The sequence below is a fragment of the Haliotis asinina genome, chromosome 11 (assembly GCF_037392515.1).
Source record: "Haliotis asinina isolate JCU_RB_2024 chromosome 11, JCU_Hal_asi_v2, whole genome shotgun sequence".
Taxonomy (NCBI): domain Eukaryota; kingdom Metazoa; phylum Mollusca; class Gastropoda; order Lepetellida; family Haliotidae; genus Haliotis; species Haliotis asinina.
In genome coordinates, this window is record NC_090290.1 from 7,465,062 (window position 1) to 7,488,167 (window position 23,106).

General features: G+C 39.6%; 1 protein-coding gene across 1 annotated transcript in view; it reads left to right on the forward strand.

Moving 5' to 3' along the window:
• The first annotated feature begins 15,507 nt into the window (after positions 1–15,507).
• LOC137256471 (zinc metalloproteinase dpy-31-like) overlaps positions 15,508–23,106 on the forward strand; it is a 31,873-nt gene continuing 24,274 nt past the window's right edge. Inside the window, exons 1-2 of the mRNA XM_067794310.1 lie at positions 15,508–15,558; positions 16,123–16,256. Of these exons, the coding sequence (XP_067650411.1) occupies positions 15,508–15,558; positions 16,123–16,256 (185 nt within the window). The remainder of the gene's footprint in view (positions 15,559–16,122; positions 16,257–23,106) is intronic.

The following is a 23,106-nucleotide window of genomic DNA, read 5'->3' on the forward strand; positions in this document are numbered from 1 at the left end:
CAATATGGCAGCTGCTGCTCCTTTACTCTATTGATATATATGACGTGAGTGTAGATCTACGGTCTATGTTTAACCAACAGTGCGATATCGGGTTCCTGTGGTCTCTGTGCGTCTTGCAGAAGGTTCCTCAATTGTTACTAGGAACGGCATTGACATTAACACAGTTGTTCTAAAAGACCAACCTCTTCCCATGCAACTAATTCCACCTACGTCAGCAACAAGGATGCTCTTTACGGCCAATTACACATGTTGACCTCTGCTGTATGCGGCTTCGGCAACACCACAAATGTACTCAAATGTCCTTTCTCTAACGAGCGGTTATAGGCATGTCCATGATCTTAATGGCGGTCGTCGATGTCCCAAGGCAAGGAAAAGACGTTGAAAGAAGTCGGTCAATTCCCCACTCGCCTCCCGTTATACATCTCGGCACTGTAACTCGTTAACAAATGTAATGCTTTGTTATCCTTTGTCAGTGCCCTTTAAACGACGATGGGATTCTCTGACTGTGTATTGCAGGGCTAGTTGAGTAAGTTGATCTGTTTTCTATGTCCCACATGAATAGCAAACCTTAAGGAAGAGTCACGCGTAACCACCACAATGGTAAAATACTCTTCATGAATATTTGAACTAGGTATGACTATGTCAAAAGTTTTGGCGTGTACATGGCAATTTACTTTCCGAAATTAGATCAGGAACACATTTGGAAGCACTACCGTGACGCTATTATTTCGAAATTTTCAATACCTCTATTAAATTATTAGATAAGCGTACGTGTTACAGATATAAACTTTGTACATTCTTCAGTTTCCATCATTCGTCACGTATACATGAATGTACGAAAATAGAAACATATTTTTAGATGATAACACGCTAGGTAGCGTGGTTCTCTGAACAGTCACTTAGTGTATGGAGTAAGGTGCACGGAAACGTACTTCTACCTTTTCTTCCTCATTTAAAGTGAAAGCAACTTATTCAGGATACAATATATGCATACTAAGAAGTCGCATTTTGTAGGATGTACATGCCAAAAACAACAACCGGTTCTTACTCAAATTTTAAAAGAAACCTCAGCAAAATGCATTTCTCAAACAAAATTGGGGGTTTGTTTTCGACTCAACTTGAGTAAAAACACAAAAAATTTGAGTCTGCTGGGAAGATAACTTAGGTCATGATTTGAGATGAAAATGGCGTATAGGAGGAGACAACGTTGCCGTAAAAACAAGACTAGAGTGGAGAGAGGGTTGCTCGACCGCAGTGGTTGCGCGTTATCGTTTCAGGCCTGACACTATCTTCTTTATGGTGTCGTTGATACCTCGCCGGCTCAGGACAGAGACAGCTAGGAGCTGCCCCCCTGCCTCATCTCAGGCAAGTGCTCGTCTCTCTCCGGTATCGGGCGACCGGTGGGTTTTGTTCCCTGATTGCCAATACTTACCGTAGCCTGGACTTGAGGAAGACAGGTTTATATTCAAGGTGACCAACGGGAACGGTTTCTTATCACTGTGTTCCCGTTGCCCCTTATACCGATCACTGGTTCATCTGATCTCGATTACATTATGGAGGGATAAACATGACAGGGATCAACATGGCTGCGTGCAGTATTCAAACGCAGAGAAACAAGAATGACAGATTAAAGAAATCGTTTTCCATGATTACACGATGCCATTTTAGAAAGTGGTCAAATGCAACATATGTCATATTTGGGATTTCACTTTCTCAGGGGCGACTATGCTTGTCGTAAGAGGCGACTAACGGGATCGGGTGGTCCATCTCGCTGACTTGGTTGACACATGTCATCGGTTCCAAATTGCGCAGATCGATGCTCATGTCTGGTCCAGACTTGATTATTTACAGACCGCCGACATATAGCTGTAATATTGCTGAGTGCTGCGTAAAACTAAACTCACACACTCACTCACTTTCTCAGTAAAGTACAAATTCTAGTTTTTTTGTTTTTTTTTTGGGGGGGGGGGGGGGGGGGGGGGCGGTTGAGTCCCATCCGGGATTCGAACCTGCACCCTCAGAGTCAGGCACCTACTCGCCAGCACACAAAGTCAGCCGCCTAGCCCGCTCAGCCACCGCTTTTCCAGTTCTGCAGTGTCGCAATGGAAGACTTACAGACGAATGCATTCAAAGTTTGCCTAAACAATCAACACGGTTAGTTACAATGGTTTTAATACTCATGTCATTCTGAATAGTAGCCAAATCCGTTAATCAAACGGGTGGGTTCCCTTCTGTTCAATCACCACTATTGCCTTTCAGAACGATATCTCTTTGGCGCTTTTTGTTCAAGCAGTATCATCAGATTGTTTCAAACAGAACGAAGTTATAAAAGGACATGGTTCCTGTATCGTATTGACATACTCCGCACAGTCATTTTGTAGAGAAAATTAGATATTGCCACAATAATATCCACGCTTGGAAGGATGATTTAGCAAAAAAACAAAGACTGGAATATTTGCGTGCTGTCGTGAAGTAACAGAATGACGAAAACGGTTATTACAGCAGTGTGTTTCCGTGTTTTATATAAAAAAAATGTCTATGGAATATTTAAGGTTCAATTGCGCATGATTATATGTTGGCTTCTCTCAGATCAAACCCCCAATTGACCTGGAAATCATTACATATTTATAATTTTTCCGAATGTGAAACACAAGACTAATAGATCGTTTTAAACAAAACCCAGTTGTATATTATTCTGACCTGATTAACATCTTATAATCAAAGTGTAACCTATTCTCAGCTTAAGATTATTCTCTTAGAAGTTTCAATTACTCTTTAAGTAATCAACCAAGAATATATTCCTTTTCGCCACTTGAATTCCATTTTTTATATGAGCCATTACCTACAGACCACAATAAACCATTGCCAGATTTACACATCAGCGAGAGATAATTATGTCACCCCATTTCGCTCCAAGAAATAAAACACAACGTAAGGTCTTGTGATATGGCTAGCACTGAGTCATGTCACCATTTTGATATAGTCAACGCTTATTGCCAGTTAATAACGAAATAACAAACTGCATTGTCTGTTTAACCCTCCTTCAAAATGAAGGACCTTGCAAGTCAATTCACACAGCTTTCAACGATGAAGAGGTAATTAGCGATTTTCAGACTAATCAATTTGTCCGTGATACTCCTAGTAGGAAAACTATTTGTCCATGGTCATTGTTTCGGAATGGTAGTTTACTCAGGAGACGTATTGTGACATTGTCTGTGGTGGAGATGTCACGATTGGACTCGCACTAAATTGCTCAAACCTGACTGCCTCGTTTATGTATCCTATGAAAGTAAGGGTGGTGAGACACTGATACGCAGTATAATCGGAACAAGACCAATATTACCACAAGATACAAACACGTGCCATTCAGCACTCGTGCTCTTTAGAGCAGATATATTAAGGCTCATTCTCCACTAAACGTGCATTATAGGCTGGTGTGGGTGCTGAGAAATGAAGTGTCTCATAGATTATTTATTATTGTTTAGGTAAACTGCAGAGTGACATCAGGGGAACATATTTCTGAGGTGGCTGGACTTTGCGATGCTTGTGCTGGTTTTTATGGCGGTTAATACTGATATACCCCTCTGTGTGTATGGACAGATACGTTACTGCACCAGTTATTAGATGAGGGAACTATATGGAAAACAACATGCAGAGATCAGATATGAATCTATATTATTGAATTGTCGATACCCTTTGTAGTACCAAACTCATGTCCAGTGGGTACATGTTGCACTTTGAAGTATACCAAATAACGTTTGGGTGAAAAGGACAAACATCTTCTTCAATTTATTCAATCATTACAAACATATCCTTTTTCTGCATAAAGAATGGGAACTGAACAAGAAATGTATAATTTTCTCCTCATGACACATTTGTCTGTGCACAAAATGATCAAAGAACAGGAAGATGGAAACATACTAACTTAATCTCTGTAAGGAACCATTTTCACTAAGAGCAAAATTGTCACGTATCTGTCACTCCCATGTCACGTATCTGGTTCACTATAAAGTGAACATATTTAACGCAACAATCGTTTAACTTTTTAAACATGCATGTAGTAGATCAACGCAGGGAAATTCTAAACCAACACCAAGGAACCCATAATGATACAACAGCAGTTACAATAACTAACGTATCTGTTCACATGGTGGCCATGGCATTTGGGACTGACTGAACAAGATCTGGTACCACTGTGTAATATATTCTGGATCGCCCAAGGGACGTTACTTCAACTGGCATGGTTTTGTCTTGGAATGAACACCATATAGCGTCACGATGTTCTGGCCAGTGCAGTCGGAATTTTCCTTGAACAGTTTTCGTTGTCATGAATCATACAAAGGCATCTGCATCCACCATATCAAATTCAAGTACTTCACCTGGAAACCAATCATCATCATACTTCACAGCCAGCATATCCTCCACATTTGTACAGTGTTAGGGTTAAGGGGTTAGGGTTTGCCATGACAAACGATGTAAGGAACCCCCTGTGAACCAGCAAAACAGAACAAAGACAAGTAAAAAAACATTCAATTTTGTATTATTTGGCAAAGAGAGCAAGGTATACAAAGTCACAAGTCAATTTCACAATACCGATTTCAAATACAATACAAATGAGACAAAATCTAAGGCAGTGGGTCACAAAATATAATATAACAAACTCACCAAAGTCTCAGTGCGAGAGAGAATCAGTTATGCAGAATGTAAATACAGCGAGCGGTCTGACAGCGGCTATGAAGATGAAGCGTTGGCAGTGATTGATGATGATACTGCCCCCCCCCACCCCCCTCCTCTCGCCAGCACTGTAGAAATCTTTAGCAATCTCCCGGAAGTTACACATACAAAACCAAGGGCAGATAATTTCCAGACAGCCTGCTACCTACATCTTAAAAATTCTGACATCTATTATACAAAATGTGACCCATCATAAGTATTATTCAAAACACTAAACGTTGTGACCCAATAATGATTATTACGTAATTAATGACAAAATATACAGAAAATACACACTCGTGACAACAGTGTGAGATAACCTGTATAGGCGTAGTCTCAGAATCTTTTGGCAGAACCCTAGGTGTGTCTGATGATGTTGGCTGCTGTAGTTCAATAGTAGCTGAAGCTTCTGGTACAGTTACGGTGGTTGTTACTGATGTCAGATCATGGGCAATCCAGCTGTCACATGGTCGACTCCAGTTAAGGCAGTTATCACAGTAGCAAGATGTCTCTCGAACATAGATAACTCTGTCTCTAGCAGACTGTACACTATGGATCTTCATAGTTCCAGGGACTGTCTCAGATTTCATTGAGGCAAGATTGGCTGCTGCAGCATCATAATCATCCTCGGGAGTAGAAAATAATCCGGATTGTTTTCTCATTCTCAGATGTACATTTGTATTAATCACGGCTATAATTCAATAAACAAATGGGTTCATTTTTTGTTCCTTGTACTCGACATTTACTTCCATCTCATCATCATTACATACACCACAGTGTTCATCAATTCTTGTGTTCCTCCATATTTCATCATCATCATCAACATCATCATCATCGCCGTCGTCATCGCGGCAGTCGTTCAAGCTAATTTGTAAACCCACAAAGTTGCATCTTCGCCGCAGCGAAGCACATGGTCCACTATCATTCCCATCATTCAAGTTACCTCCCTTGCCCCTTGGGCATACAAAATATGGATCGCAATCCGAAACGATTAAATTTTTCAGGTACAAAATATGTATCACAATCCAAAACGATTAAATGTTTCAGCTACAGCGGCCATCCTGAATTGTCGCTTTCCAGTGTTTGATAGCCTGTGTTGCCGTACGTTTCAATGTCCCCCCTGTCCCATCGCATTCAAAGTAATTCCACCTGGCTCGGATGTTGTCAAAATACTGGGTGTGATTTGCAATGATGTTGAACATAAACCTGTTTCTGTACTGAGAAGATGGACTGTCAACCCAGTAATGAATATCCGTGAGCATTGGATAGAATGCTTTCACTTCAAGTATCAGCTTCTGCAAGATGGTGTACACAGCAATGACATTATGGGGATTGACATCTGACACACAGACTTAAGTTCTTATGAATTAGGTCGCCTGAGGTACTCCTGAAGTAAACAACAACTGGATGTAAGGAAGCTGCTGTAGCATTCCAGTATGCAGACTGAGTTTCCTTCATGGTCTGGCATATAACTATTTCCGAGAAGTCCATATGTATCACAGCGTGTCCTTGAGGCAAATTTCATTTTCAGATCATGGAGCGGTTTTTATTGCGCAGTTACTCTTTCAGTATGTTCTAGGAAGAGCTGAATGAGATGAATCCAGAACCACTTTCAGACAACTTGACGATCCTCATCTTCTTCTTTGTGTGATCGCACTACCGAGTCTTGTGGTTACCGTTGATGTGGGCGGAATCATAAACATTTTAGTGATTCTTCAGAAGCGTTTTTTCTACCCGTTTACGTTGATGTTGTTCCCCATTCAAGCTTCTTTCAACTGGTTTTTTCACAGCGAGTCGTCTCTTATGCTTTAGATCGTCTTCTGGTTGGAGGTGACTTTACCGCTTCACAAGCAGCCTTTGCTGACTGGATGGCCTTGTCTTTTTCTTGCGTTCGCGAAAGGCTTTTTGAATTTCGGCCCTTGATTTGGCCATGACAGTACGAATCTGAAATTAAAAACCCACTCAGACTCTATCAGCCGTTGATGGTCATCTAAAATTACAATTTCGTGCTATAACATCCCATTATGTTAGGAAAATCTGATAGAAGGTGCAGTGGTAAATGTGCAACAGATACGTTACCAAATGCAACAGGTACGTTACCGTTAAATACCTCCATAATTCATCTTTGCATTTAAATGCAGTGAGCTAATTATAATTGTAATTTAAAAATAAAACATGCACTAAAATGTCAGCATTTGGAGTATTAATTGTTCATGAACAACAATATACTTTATATCTATTCCAAAGCGACACAATAATGTGATAAATGCACGTCTAGGGACGAATGAACCTTCAAGTAAAATCATTGCTTGCCGAGGCAGTAAAAGTCGGCCATTTGCTTTGGAGCTGCTCGGCCTTTTCCTGATTCAACTCTTCAGGAGGAATGGGGGACAACACCGCGGGGAATCATCCGGAAATTAATCAAGAGTATGCCATCAAGGTGTCGTGAACGTGTCGCCGAACATGGTGGACACATCAGATATTGAACTTCACGCCCAAATTTGATTTAGAGGACTGTCCACTGTTTAGATCGTGTTTTGAAAAATATTTCAAATGCATATGGCATTGAGCACCAGGGAGGTCCAGGTAGGCCCAGAAACCTGACTGTCGTTGACAGAAGGTGACTTGGTATTCATGTTTCTAAAAACAAACGAAGGAGATTGGAAAGCCTAAGGCTGGATATGACTGATAGAGGACACCCCAGATATTGAACTTCACGCCCAAATTTGATTTAATGGACATTCAGAGCAATTTCACATTCACTATCATTCCATCAGTTCCCTTATTTTGTGCCGGTAGTATATGATTTGGTTGAATGATAAATGTAAGGAAAATGTAGTTTACTTTCCTTGTGAGGATAAACACGTTGTAAGTGAAAGAAATGTTAGGATGTCCTTAACATGAAACAGAGAGATATTACAGAACAGAACAATGACAATGCAAACATCACTGTTGATTGAAGCTACAAAATCAACTTTCTCAACATTGTAAATTTTGAAGTTTCCAGCTATTAAATAATCTAATCATTAAGTTCCAAATGTAAGTTATTGTGGTTGAAAGTGTGAAATCGAAGAACTCGTGTGAACTGAAGAAGACCATTTCGTCATGGTCACAGAGTCTATTGCGTATTGACTGTATTCAGAGATTCATATCAGTGAGTGAGTGAGTTAATATTTAACGTCACATCGGCAATATTGCAGCCATATTGTGACGTGAACATGTTACATATTGAAATGAAGACGTGCATATAGTAAAAACCTGTCAACGAAGGACAGTAAAATGACTAGATTATCACATTGAGAATATAAAACTAGCGTCCAAATCTAAAAAATAATAGAACAATACAAACCAATTTGGACATCACAATGTAAAATTGGGCTATAGATTGCCAACAACTGAAGGTAGATCACCACACTAGGGACCATGGGGACTTACAGTACCTCAGCTTCCTGCATGGACCGTAGCTGGATTTACACCATCCCTTCAGCCATTAGCAATTTGGACAATGCTAGCCATACATTAAAATAACAAATATACTACGATTAAAAACTATTGGTAAATTTAAATTGACAATGAAAGTATCGGGACTTACGTACCTTCTCCGGGGGACAATAATTTTACACTACTTCAACCCCCTTCGAGGGTACAGCCACAAACAATCAAAGTTACTAACATAAACTACCAAGCATTAAAATACAGCTATATACAGAACATATTAATCAAAATTCAACAAGAAAATCTATTTCTTTTAAAAAACCAATGATTAAAGGACAATTAACTGTGCTAAAAAGATCATGAAGTGTTTTCACATTGAAATATTTATCCCTTGTGATGGAGAATTCAACACAGTCAAGCAGGATATGCTTGACTGTAACTCTCTCATCACAAGGGATACAAAACGGAGGATCTTCACCTTTCAACAGGTACGCATGGGTATACCTTGTGTGGCCAATACGACATCGTCGCATGATAACCTCTTCAAATCTCGACTGACAACCCAAGTGGGTATATCCAATATACGGTTTTATGGCGTGTAATTTATTTCTTCCCACTTGGGTGTCCCATTTCTTCTGCATCAGATCACGGATGTAAGTTCTAATGCAAGCTTTGAAATCAGAGTAAGGGATAAGAAGTGGTGTAATAGATTTGTTGAGTGCTGCCTTGGCAGCAAGATCGGCCGTTGTATTTCCAGAAATGCCCACGTGGCTGGGCAACCAACAAAAGACGATGTTGCATTGGCCAGTAGCAAGATCATTATACAATTCAATAATCTCAATTAAAAGTGGATGTTTACAAGACACATTTTTTATAGCCTGAAGGCAAGAAAGAGAATCAGAATAGATTATATACTGTTTATGTTTAGGATGTCGTTGAATATACTTAAGAGCCGTTAATATCGCGTTTGCTTCTGCAGTAAAAATAGAGCTTTTATCTGGTATTCTAGAAGATATTGTCCTGGATCCAATGACAGTGGCACAAGCCACTGTGCCACCGTCCTTGGATCCATCGGTAAATATGAATTTGTAATTGGTATATTTGTTTTTAAGTTGATAATATTCTTGTTTATATTGTAAGCCATTGGTTTCTGATTTTTTAAATGAGGTCAATGTTAGGTCGACTTGTGGTCTCACCAACTGCCATGGAGGAGAAGAAAGAAGTCGGGAAGGAGCTATATTGTCCAGCTCAATACCAGCAGCAGCAATAAATGGCTTAATTCTGAGCCCAAGAGGCGGGACAAGAGAAGACTTTTTGTTATACAAATCCTCATAAAGAGGGTTAAAGACACAGTCAAATGCAGGATTTGACTCAGTAGAAAATAATTTGGCAATATATTGTAAAGAGAGCTTTATACGACGGTGGTTAAGAGAAGGTTCATCGGCCTCAACGTACAGACTGTCAACAGGAGAAGTTCGAAAAGACCCAAGACAAAGTCTTAAGCCCTGGTGGTGGACGGAATCAAGTAATTTTAGGTTGCTCTGACAGGCTCCACCATAGACGATCGAGCCATAATCAAGTTTCGATCGTACCAACGATCTATATAAGTGAAGGAGGGTAGTTTGATCCCCTCCCCATTTTGAATTAGAAACAACCTTTAATAATTCAAGTGCCTTCAAGCATTTTGCTTTTAGATATTTAATATGAGGCAAAAACGTCAAATGTGAATCGAAAATGAGACCTAAGAACTTAGCTTCCTTGACAACTTTGATGGGGGTGCCACTTAAAAACAGTTCTGGATCTTTATGGGGTTTGTATTGACGGCCAAAGTGTATACAATTGGTTTTTGATTTAGAAAATTTAAAGCCGTTTTCAAGACACCACTTATCTATTTTATTTAAACACATCTGCAATTGCCGCTCAATAGTATGCATATTTTTTCCGCGGCAAGAAATATTAAAATCATCCACAAAGAGTGATCCATCTATTGAATCATTTAAAACCGTGGATAAACTATTGATCTCTATACTAAACAATGTGACAGACAAAATACTACCTTGCGGGACACCCTGATCCTGACTGTAATAATCAGACAGGGTAGTGCCCACTCGGACTTGAAATTGCCTGTCATTTAAAAAGTTGGAGATAAATTGAGGCAAACGGCCTCGTAAGCCAAAGTCATGTAAATCTTTTAAAATTCCATGTTTCCATGTCGTGTCGTAAGCTTTTTCTAAATCGAAAAAGATCGACACTGCATGTTGTTTATTAATAAGGGCATTTTTGACAAAAGATTCCAATCGCACTAAATGATCGACAGTACTTCTATTTTTACGAAAACCACATTGTGTATCTGTAATTAGGTTATTGGTTTCCAAGTACCAAACAAGTCGATTATTTATCATGCGCTCCATGGTCTTACAAACGCAGCTTGTTAGCGAAATTGGCCGATAATTCGATGGATCGGTATGATCACGTCCAGGTTTCGGTATGGGAACAACAATAGCATCACGCCATGATGAAGGAAATGATCCAGATGTCCAAATGTTATCAAAAATATGTAAGAGCGTCTCTAAACATGATTCAGGTAAGTGCTTCAGGAGTTGATAATGTATGTTATCAGCTCCTGTGGCAGTATCATGAGCCTGGTCAAGAGCAGTATGGAGTTCGTTAATTGAAAATACCTCATTATAATCTTCACCATTATCGGAAGTGAAATTGATAGATTTCTTTTCTTGCTGTTTTTGATACTTTTGGAATTGAGGTTCATAATTAGTTGAAGAAGAATGTTTGGCCAATGTTTCACCAAGCTTATTAGCAATATCGGATTTATTTGTTAGTAGCTGGTTTCCGTCTTTTAGGTGGTGAATGCTAGCTCGAGAACCCTTACCCTTGATCTTCTGGATCATATTCCACACTTTCGAAATTGGGGTACGTGCATTGATTTTAGAGACATATGTTCGCCAAGATTGGCGTTTATTTTGCTTAAAAGTCCGCCGTGCTTTTGCGTTTAAAAGTTTAAATTTGTTCAAGTTATGGACTGTGGGATGGCGACGGAAATAATGTTCGGCCTTCTTCCGTGCCTTTCTGGCCTGTTTGCAGGTATCATTAAACCATGGTTTTCGAATGTGTGGGTTCATAGAGGACTTAGGAATACATTCATCGGCTATCTTTTTCAGCTCATCAGAAAATAATTGTATAGGGTCAGAGACATCAATAAACACATCTGATTTTAAATTATTAATGGCAAGCATTTCAAATAAAGACCAGTTGGCCTTATTAAAATTCCATTTTGTGGAGGGAGGGACATCTGAAGGAGTTACAGGGTTTAGAATGGTAGGGAAGTGATCACTTCCACAGAGGTCCACGTGAACGGACCAGTCAAATTCGTTTAGCAGTTGTGCGTCTGTAATTGATAAATCAAGAGCAGAGTAAGTACCAGTACCGGGATGTAAATATGTTTGGGAGCCATCATTAAATACACATAAGCTGTTATTAGAAATGAAATCTTCTAGGAGCTTCCCCTTAGTATTGGTCTGAGAACTACCCCAAAGTGGATTATGTCCATTTAAATCCCCCATGATAACGCAGGGCTTTGGGAGCTGGTCATAGAGAGCTTGAAGTTCAGATTGTTGGAGAGATGAAGACGGTGGAAGATACAGAGAACACAATGTAAAAACAATATGTAAAGTTACTCTGACGGCAACAGCTTGAAGAGGAGTAGTAAGGTTGATAGGGCTATGGATGACACCTCGTTTCATTAGGATTGATGTACCACCAGTGGCTTTAGCTGCATGAGGTGAAAAGACATTATAAGAAGTATAGCCTCTGACATCAAACTTGTCAGTGTCTTTGAAGTACGTTTCTTGTAAGCATATAGCCGATGGATTAAAATCTTGAATTAAGAGCTGTAAATCAGTGAAATTATTCCTAAGACCTCTACAGTTCCACTGAACTAATGTACTTTTAGACATTATGGTGGAGTTATAGGAGATTGCTCACGGTCTTTCTTCTTCGGAGAATGACTCCGGGAACGGGTGCTCTGAGGAGAGGAAACATCCATGTCCTCTAGCACGCCAAACTTATTGAAGAGAAAAGCAGTATTTTTCTGTGCTTTAGGCACACGATCTGAACGTTGCTTTTGCTTGGAATAGTTTACATTTGGATTTGTTTTCTTTTCATTTGAATGATGATCAGTTTGTGACGCAGATGTCCGTTGAGATGATGTGGCATGAGCATTAGTAGACAGTAATAACGGAGCAGAGGATTCAGTCCATGTGTATTCTGTCTGGCAACCCACTGTATTAACTGAAATGGTTCGTGGGGCTGTATTAGAAGCTGGAATAGAAACGGAAACAGTAGCAGCATAGGATGGCCCTGGAGTTTCTTGGGCAAGAACAATCTTTTTTGCATCCTGGAAAGAGATATTGCGTTCATATTTGACGCGTGAAATTTTGGATTGCTGTTTCCACACTGGGCAGTCTTTAGATGAAGAAGGATGATTGCCTGAACAATTGACACAAGAACAGGATTTGTCACACAATGCACTGTTTTCACATGTTCCGCCACATCGATGACAAGCAGCTGGGTTTCGGCATGATTTAGAGCCGTGTCCATACTTTTGACAACAGTAACATCTCAGTGGATTTGGAATAAATGCATCGACCCTTAGATGACAATAACCTGCTTTTAGCGAGTCCGGACGCGTTGGAACACCGAAAGTGAATAAATAAGTGTTAGTAGTTTTAATTTCATTGTTTTTCCTGAGAGTAAAACGTTTCACATCAATAACACCTTGCGAATGTAGCTCTGAAAGAATGTCACACACATTCATATCTGAGAGGCATTGACCAACATCGCGGACAATGCCTTTACAGGTGTTTAAAGTTCTATGAGGTGAAACCTCAATAGGAACGTTAGCTAGTGACTTTGCAGAAAGGAGGATCTGTGATTGGATTTGTTTTTTGCATTCGATAAGTAAATGTCCCGATCGAAGCTTTTTTATCTCTTTGACGTCACCAGCTAATCCTTCAATGCCCTTTGCAATGGCAAAGGGATTTAAGTTGAGAGGACTGCCATCAGGAGAACACATAACAAGATAACGTGCCCAATGATCAAGTTTGTTTTGAGATAGTAAGATATCATCATCAGAAGAACAAGAATCATCCGATTCGTGTGAACGTTTTTTTTGTGGGGGTGCCATGGTTGTAGCAAATATGATTCACCCTCCTAGCTCCCCACCCACCATGGAGTGTCTACATGGACGATGCCTTATGTCAGTGGGTCTCCAGCAGACGGCACCAAGGATACTAGGAGGGTATACTCAAGCAGGAAAAATCTTGAAAAGATAAATCCTACCAGATTGGCCCATGAGCCATCGCCTTCTGGCATAGGACTCTAGGCAAAAGAATGAATCAGAAATTATGTTTTTCAACCAACCTTTAGCGCCAAGACAATACAATACATAGTGGAATAAATCATATTGTGTGCAACATATTTGTCCATGCACAGGGCTTGGCATGACCAGCCGATTGGTAGAATCGGGCCCATTCTACCACCCGTCTAGGTGAAGTAAGGGGCAAAGTGGTGTGTTGGACAAAGGAACGCTATTCCTGGAACCAGTGTCTTCAACCACCAGCCTACCGTCCTCCACCGACACGGGACGCAACCCACGACCAACAGGTTGCCCAATTCGGTTGCTCCTTGCAACCAGCAATGGGGTGCTATGGACCTAATTGACCCGGGTCCACACGGGGGTTGGCAAGCTCTTAGCGTTATCCGGCACCCACCACGAGGAGGTGGCTTGCCACGGGTGCCAGATTCATATCAGGAACATGAATGATTTACAATGTGAGTGAGTTCTGATGCAGGTCTTGACTGTGATGTGCAGCATGCTACCAATGTAATCTATGTTTAAACGTGCATTCTTCTCATCAGTTGTCTCGTTCCGTTCTTATATATTTATTTTTTGATCAAAAGGTTCTCTCTTCACGTACAATCAAATTCACAGATATGAATCATTACATGCAAGTTGCGTGTTCTGAGATGATTATTTTCTGAAATTCTTTCTGTACGTACAGATCCCCAAACGTACACCATAGACTCTTAAATGTATTTTATACATTAAAATAACATTTGAATACGAGGAAATATACTTTAATGAAAACATAACATCCATTTAACTAAACCAATGAAAATAGGTTACGTTATATTAAGTACATCTGCATAAACAGAGAAACCCTCATTAGATCGTCCTCACACATAAGTTGCAGATGTGGCCAAAGTTCTCAAATAGTCTGAGATCCTCTTGTGAGAAATACACACTTGGTGTCATTCCATCGAAGATGATCAGACAACAAATTATTAGCACTCAAGTAATCCCAGTGAGTTAATATTTCACGCCACACGTTTCTTTACGTGCTTCCGGCAAGGCGTCCTGTTCTAGAGAAGCGACTGACTTGTCACGCTTAAATGTCCCTATACGTTGATGCCTTCGACATCAATCACTGGTTTGTCTGGTCCATAGAGTATTTGATCACACTGGTGAGATTTGTGACAAACAAGCAAAGAATTATGACACATTTCGCATACAGTAGATTAGCACCTTTTACTGAGTGTAACGGATTAAATCAAACAAATTCGTCTGTGATAACTAAATACGTGACGTTTCATTTTAAGCGTGAAAATATCTTTCCCCAGTAACTAATTAATACTGAGTGTGTATTGTTTTACGCCCCTTTTAGAAATATTCCCGCAATATTATGCCAGGGGACACCAGAGATGACACATCTTGAATTACATCAGATGATAGAGTGAGTTAAAAGTTTGAAGAACAGTTGATAAGTATGATTTTGTCCACACCGAGAATATCAGCCAATATAAACCATTGGCCCAAATAGGAGATAATGGGAGACATTTGACAGATAGACTGGAAAGTGGTGATTCACCTACAAATGGATTCTGCCCGGCAAGGCAATTTGCTTAACCCTCACAGGATCCCTATCTGATCTTTGGATCTTATAAGGAAAATAGAATTATACTTATTTGATCTTGTCCTCAAGGCTATCTGATATATTTATGGACAGACAGTGGTCACTAGTAATGGTCTACTAGCAGGGGCAGCTGCGTGCAGAGGCAGATGGAAGAAACGTTTCTAGAACATGAGGTATTTAATTTCGGAAGATTGATAATGAAATTGAGGTATCAACGTATCGATTAATTGCAGTCGATTGCTCATCGATGTAGTTAGATGGACTGCTTAGTATATTAGGTATGGAAAAGGCTTTTAGGTGATCGTGAGTTACGATTGTGAGTTTAGCGTCTGACATGCACTGATCATTTCTAGCAAATTGTTCCACAGCAATGGCTATCACCGTTACTCTTGGTTCTGGATGTGGAGTGGTAGATCGCAGGGTGCGTGGAGCTTCGTGTGGCTGGACCAGATCACAGATGATCAAGATGATTAGCTGCTTTATAGAATTGTTAAGAGCTTGAAAGTGGTCAATGGGCATCCAATAGAAAGTTTAAGGTTGGAGCGACATATTCGAATTTGCTGGTTGGATTAATAATTGTGGCTGCTGAACTTGATGTTTTGGTAATCCATATAGGAAGAAATAACAGTAGTCAAGCTGTGAGATAACTAGTGCTTGCATAAGCGAAGCAGAAACATCTATACTATTTTCTGACAAGCGAAACATTCCTTATATTTACAGACGTCTGTTTGAAATGCTTGTGGAGGCTGAAGGTCGAGTCAAAGAGAGTTTTCTCGCATCTGAACTGGGAGTAATGCTGTTGCCGCCGATGGTGATGTTTGGGATATCCAGTTTATATGCAGTTGACTTTTGGCACACAATGAAGAGTTTTGTATTTTCTCTTCGCCATTTAACTTGAAATAGTTTCTGCTGCTGTTGGATATTGCTGAAAATGCACAGTTGAGAAAGGAATGTCATGGTTCACTGTGTCAGATGATGCGGGCAGGTCAAGAGCACCTGCTCCTTCGCGCAGAAGCGTGGTTCCGTGCTGTGTATGCCGAAAGCATTGTCTCAAAAGATGTATTTAGGAGCACTTTCTCTGAGTCTAGAGGCAAGTACTCGTTCTGTGAGCCATGAGATGTAGGTATGGCATGGTGGGCGAGCTGGCTAAGGCGCCAGGCTAGTGATCCAGCGAGGTTGAGGTTTCGGGATCGAGCCCCCCTGTGACCGGGTGTAAAAACCTTGGAGTCAACTTTGTGTGCAGACTCTTTCAGTGTTGTCACAACCCCTAGTGTACAGTACACAACCCTGTGCACTTAAAAGAACCCACGAATCCGTTGGTATATGACCAGATGGTGGCCACATGAACACGTGCATACACCTAGTTGCATGTACAGCAACGTGCAGTAAACTTGGACAAAGTGCTGTGACTATGTGTCCCAGTCCACCCAGCTGTCAATTGGGTACCTCGTTAGGATGAGAGAGCCACAATAAACTCGGTGCGCCTAGTGGCAGCAAGAGTTGTATACTCCCCAGGGAGTTGAGATTGAAATACGATGTGCTGTTGAGATTGACATCCGGTGATCGAGGGAAAAATACCTAGCGCCTAGAGAAATTGCCTTGCAGTTTGATCTGTGCGCTATACAAGAACACTTATAATAATATAATCATAATAAATCTGACACAGAACGGTAGTTGTTGATCACTTCTGGATCCAGTTTATGTTTCTTTCACATTGATGACAACATCTGTGTTGGTATGACACATTCAGAGAGAGACAAGTTAAATATGTTAGTGACAGTTGACGTTACAGCTCAACATTTTCTTTCGCGTTCAGAGTCATAGATTGACATAAGATCAAGGACAGCAGAACTTACACAAGCGTTTTTCTCAGATTCAGGACCTCTACTTAAGTAGCTGGTCTGTATCTGGCCAGATAAGATTGTAAGCATGGTGCAGGTATTTCCAGTGTTGATCTGTGACGAATACTTCCAATATCCAAGTAAATGTACTTGACCCTTTCAAAATATTTCCTCTTTTGTGTCTCTTGATGGGTATACTTTGCTCTTCTTCTTAAACAACAGTTGGTTTGAGCTTTGCAAGAATTCCTTCTGTCCTGACGCACCATCTAAAGTCTCTTTTAAGTGCTGTGCTTTTGCCTGCTCGACCAGACATGGTAACGATGGTAGGTATGCGTTTGTTTATGAACAACAAGCCTCGTCCTATGCATTGGACGCTCCAGCTTTCGTCGCTGCTGCTTTCCTTCTCTGATACGATAATTGTACCATGATGAATTTGCATAAAACGTCAGCACTGGTTTCAAAAGTGAGGCATGTATGTCGAAGTACACAGCAGCAAAGACATAATGTGGTCGTTCTGATCTAGCTTTAAGCAGCACTTAACTTCAAACGTTGACATAGAGTTTTGCCCTTTTCTTAGAGCACTGAAAATAGCGTTTTGACAAGAACTGAAACACTGCCACCCCGTGGCCTACTGCATGGCGTATGCAGTTTTTATCCTTCCGGCGTCATGTTGATGGCTGCGATGCGGTCCAGGTGAACAGTTCAAAACCAGGTTTCAGTGAGTGCTGACTGACCGAGCATTCATCACTCAAAGCTGGAATCTTCGGTTCTTGAATATAAAACCAGGTTTAGTGTTGGTGATGGATTTAGGGTGTTGTCTTCTCCTGCTTGAACCACCTGTTTGCTTTCCGAACACCACATGTTAACTAAAGGAGATATTGAATAATTCCTTTTCGCCTATCCAGTCTCATTCAAAGACAAATGTTCTCTTGATGCATACTGAATTAGACTGCATTCCATAGTTGAGAAGCTGACGACCCCCATTAATTGGCTTGTAGGGCCAAGTCAAAGACACCCTTGCTGCGCTATTAAACCTTAACCTTTCAGTGATATTGATAGGTTGTCAAATGCTTGTCACAAGATATCCTAATTGAAACTGAAAACGTTTCAGCCACTGGCAGGAAAGTTTAAAATAAATAATCTATACCACCGCTAGTTAGATGAAATGTTTCGATTTACAAAACATTTTGTTAACAATTTACCTAATAATTCAATTTAAATGATAATTTACATTATTAAAAAGATCCTTAAGTCTTTTGACATTGAAATATTCAGCCTCTGAGAAGGACATACCTTACCGTGATTATCTTATGCAAAAGGGAGGGAGGATATTCGCCTTTTAACAAATAATCATCAATATAACTCGTATGGCCATAGTTAGCTTTATTTGTTGCAAATTATTGATACCTATTTGAATGTCCCACTTCTTTTGCATCACATCACGGATATAAGACCTAGTGATAGCTTTCTAATCAGAGTATGAGATGAGAAGTGGTGTCGCAGATTTTGTTGAGTACTACAAAATCATCCACTGTGTTACCAGAAAGAAATGCCAACATGGCTGGGTAACAGTATAACACGATGTGGCATTGGCTACATGCAAGTTCTTCATATAAGTTAATAATTTCAATTAAAGCGGATGTTTTGCATATCGGTTTTTAATAGCCTGAAGGCACGAAAGAGAGTCAGAAAAGAATATATATTATTTACCTTTAGGACGTCTTTGAATATATTTAAGAGCCGTTAAAATGACTATGGATTCGACTGTATAAATAGAGCTGTTAACATGTGCTTTCTGCATATCGAAGAACATTGACACCATATGTTGTTTATTTGCAAAAACAATTTTAAAATAAAATCCTAATCGCTTTAAATGATCGATAGTGCTTCGTTCTTTCCAGAAACCACATTGAGTATCTGGGATAGGATTGGTTCCAAATTCCACACTAATCTATTGTTTACCAATCGTTCCATGGTTTTACAAACATTGTCAAATATTTTTAAAATTGTCAAAAGACATGATTCAGGCAAATGCCTAAATACATGGTAATGATTGTTATCATCGGATGCAGTCTCATGATCTTGCTCAAGAGTGGTATGTAGAATGGGAATACTTCAGTATAATCTTAGGGCCAAGAATTTTCTATTTTCTACTCAACATGAATCATTATAGGTGTGGAGCATATTCTAGTGAGTAACTGAAATTTGAGGAAACACGTCTCTATGGGATAATGTCTGAATTCCGAATCAGACATGCTAAAGCACGAATGTGCATGTGTACAGATATACAACAGCACTTTACACTGGCAAGCTTTAACACGACACCCTGATAAGCTTATTGCTATCCTACCACCGAATATGCACACTCCTTACACTCCTTTGCGAAACTTTTCTAAGTTTACTGACATTGGAAAAATGAATATTTACGTAGGTGGGGAATCATTTGTAACTTTTTAACACACGTCCTGTTGATCACAGCTGATGCCCTTGCAATGCTTGCATGAACAATGCACTTGACGACAGCTGACTTGGTCATGAACATCTGGGTGAGGTCTGTCAATATCTCAGGGCTCATGTAGTAGGGGTGACCTTCATTGACCGATGAACATAGTGATTTACGTGAGCCAGGTCTATGATGCACTAACTACTGTCAATTCATTAGCTCTCTGCTTCACTAGCAAGGTCGTCATGCGAACTGAAATCGGAAAATGAACGACAGTTGTCACCGTTGTATCCATTTGGACGAGGTCACTCACTACGACAATACTCACAATCAATATGTACATACGATTTTAAGGTTTTCCGCCTAATTTCTAATTCTAATGCATCTAAGTCGTCTCCCAAAGTCTAAATCAACATGTGTGCGTATATTGCACAGTTGATACTGATTATATGTAACTTGACAATTCGCTCTGTAAGTAACAGTTGATATAGGCGACATACATTGTTTTTTGGCAACAGCATTGGGACTAACCTATCACGAGACCGATTGTCTCACATGGTCTCTTATGTTGGACAGTCTGGGGTAAAATTGCTCTCCAGCGACTTACTGTCGTAAGAGGGAAATACTGGGATCATTTGGTTGAAAGACCAAGATTTCTCCGTTCCATCAGCAGATGGCCCCACACTGTCTGGAAATCCTGGTGTAGTAGTGCTTATCACACGATACATATCCGGCAATTGAAAGATATATTGAACATATCACACATTGGGACTTTGAAGCTATTTGCCAATTTTGCCAATTTATTACTGTCTAATCAACAAGCATGGCTGCACCAGTTATGGAATGACGGAGGCCAGTGTAACACCCTTCGTACATCTTTGTAAGCCTGCTCTGTGTACTGAAACATATGACCATACTCCATTGGAGAGATCACATCACAGAACCCTGAGTAAGATACTGGAACTAGAAAAATGTACTATTAGTTGTGTGGCAAAATGTGTAGACTACACACTTGATATTGTGCAAAAAGACAATGAAGCTACTATTTTGACTATGCCGCTGACTATAGATAATTGCAAAATCTTCCGTTGTCAAACTGTGTGCGCCGAACATTGACAACCACAACTTCTCGTTTCAACAATATGCTCCCCTCAAAATGATCGTGTTATTGTCTGTGACGTAATGCAAATTTAATTCATAGACACATATAAAAATTATAAGAATAATGTAAAAGTCAGAGATAGAATTCGTCAATTCCCAAGATCAACTTGACTTCCTAGACACATGACGTAAAGCTATCTTAATAAAATAAGATACACTTGGCGAAAACTATGCTCACTGAAACAAGCTAGACTTTATTATTTTTTGGTATCCCACAATATGATCCATGTTATTACCGATACAAAAAACAACCTAATTTTTTAAATCTGATCACTCTCCTAAATCGATTTCTCTTAATTTGAGTGATTTAGACGCAAGGAGTATTGGAAATTTAAGGAGTTCCTTTACATAACATGAGACGCGTAGATGTAGTTTATATGTAGTATACATTATATCAGAAACCTGCCTTCGATATGAAAACACATTTGATAACGACAACAAATTTGTTATAGACGCTCAACTCATTTTTCAAACGTTGGTGTTACTAAGAGAGCTAAACAATGTTATAGAGGAAACGACAGAATCTATGGACAGACCTAGTGACACTCCTACACAGTCTGCCTCATTAGAAGAAGTTCCTGAAATCATGAGCGACTAAAAAAGAGAAATAAACAAGGACCCAGGGTCTTATATTTACGTGAAATGACAGTTTGGGCCGATAAAAACCCCACTCAACATTTTAAGGTCTTTGAAATTTCTCAAACAAGTCTTTCTCTCTTCTGGAAACTAATGATGGCAAAACTTTCCCAAAACAACAAGAGATACAAGAGGAAGTTAAGTCTTTCCATTCTAAAACATTCTGTGGCAAAACCAACTAATATTTTAAACGTTTGTGTTACTAGGAGATTTAAACAATTTTAAAGAAGATATGACAGAACTAGTGACACTCCCACAAAGTCTGCCTCATTAGAAGTTACTGAGCATCATTTTCGACTAAACACATTAAAAAATAAATAAACAAGAACCTATGGTCTTTTAGGTCTTGAAACAAGAAATTTCTCAAACAAGTCTTACTCACTTCTAAAACATTCTGTGGTAAGTCTTCCTCTCTTCTGGAAACTAATGATGGCAAAACTCTCCCAAAACAACAAGAGATACAAGAGAAAGTTAAGTCTGCGGCAAAACCAGTGATAGAAAACGACATAAATCTTAATGACTGTACGAAGTTACTTCAACAGCATTGGAGGGGCAGCTAGAGTATGAAAACCTGCTTTCTGCACTGAAATGTTTAAAAAACAAGAAACGTCCTAGACGAGACGGTTTCATGACTGAAGTTCTAAAGTTGTTATGGATTTATATAAATACATACCTCATCAGATCGTTAAATATGTCTAACCTGAAAGGACAGTTATGTTTATCTTTATAGGTAACAAATCAAAATTGTACTCCTTTTGTATATTTTATTTTTGTGTGGAGATATTAGCGATAATAATTCGAAATAATTAGAAGATTATGGGTAATACGATCGGCAACATTGAATATTGACTGAATCTATTTCCCGATGAAAAAAACATGCACTTTAGATGGTTCAGCACAATGCATCTATCCAGTATTTAATATACGAAGCTTCTTTACAGATTTGAAGGTTAAAATAACCGAAACATATCTCATTTGGATAGGATCGAACAAAAGATCGAAAATTAAACCAGTGTCAGAACTAAATCTTAACGAGACTTCTATCCTTTTCGATTCACTTTTACACAAAACTTAGATGATGTGGTAGAGACAAATTACAAAGACAAACTAGAAGACCACGCCGTCAACATGAGTCGCAACAATAAAGAAAATCAAGTTGAAGCCACCTTTCCATCGAAACCAGGAATAATAAAATTCACACACATGTGGCCATGGTGACCTGGGATAATGGTGAACATGTGTACCAAGTTTGATGAAGGTAATATATATAGTTAAAGAGATCTGCTCAGATTAAGATGATATTCTCACAACCTAAGTCATATTTACATAAAGGTAACAGAAAATAAAATTCATGTCTGGGTCTAACCCCTAAAGGGCACATCTCGGGATCATGGCTGACATGTGTACCAAATGTGATGAAGCTATCACGAATAGTTTAGGAGAAATGCGTGTGACTGACGCACGGGCGGACGGAACTCGTTTCTGTAATTTACATGTTGTGACACGTTAATGTCCACTTGGTCATTGCTCTTTTTGGAAGAAGTTATGTTTTAAAATCGTTGATCATTACAAAGTTAAATCATATATTTATCATACTGCTGCTAAAGCAGCACTCAACAAATCTGTGACACCACTTCTTGTTCCTGATAGTGATTACAAAGCCATCATTAGATCTGGTATCCGTGATCTGATGCAGAAGAAGTGGGACACCCAAGTGGGTATCAATAAATTACATGAGATAAAACCTTACATTGGTTATACCCACTTGAGTTGTCAGTCCAGATTTGAAGAGGTCATACTACGACGATGTCGCATTGGCCACACTAGATATACTCATGCATACCTGTTAAAAGGTGAGGATCAGTCAAAATAATTAAGGATCTTTTAC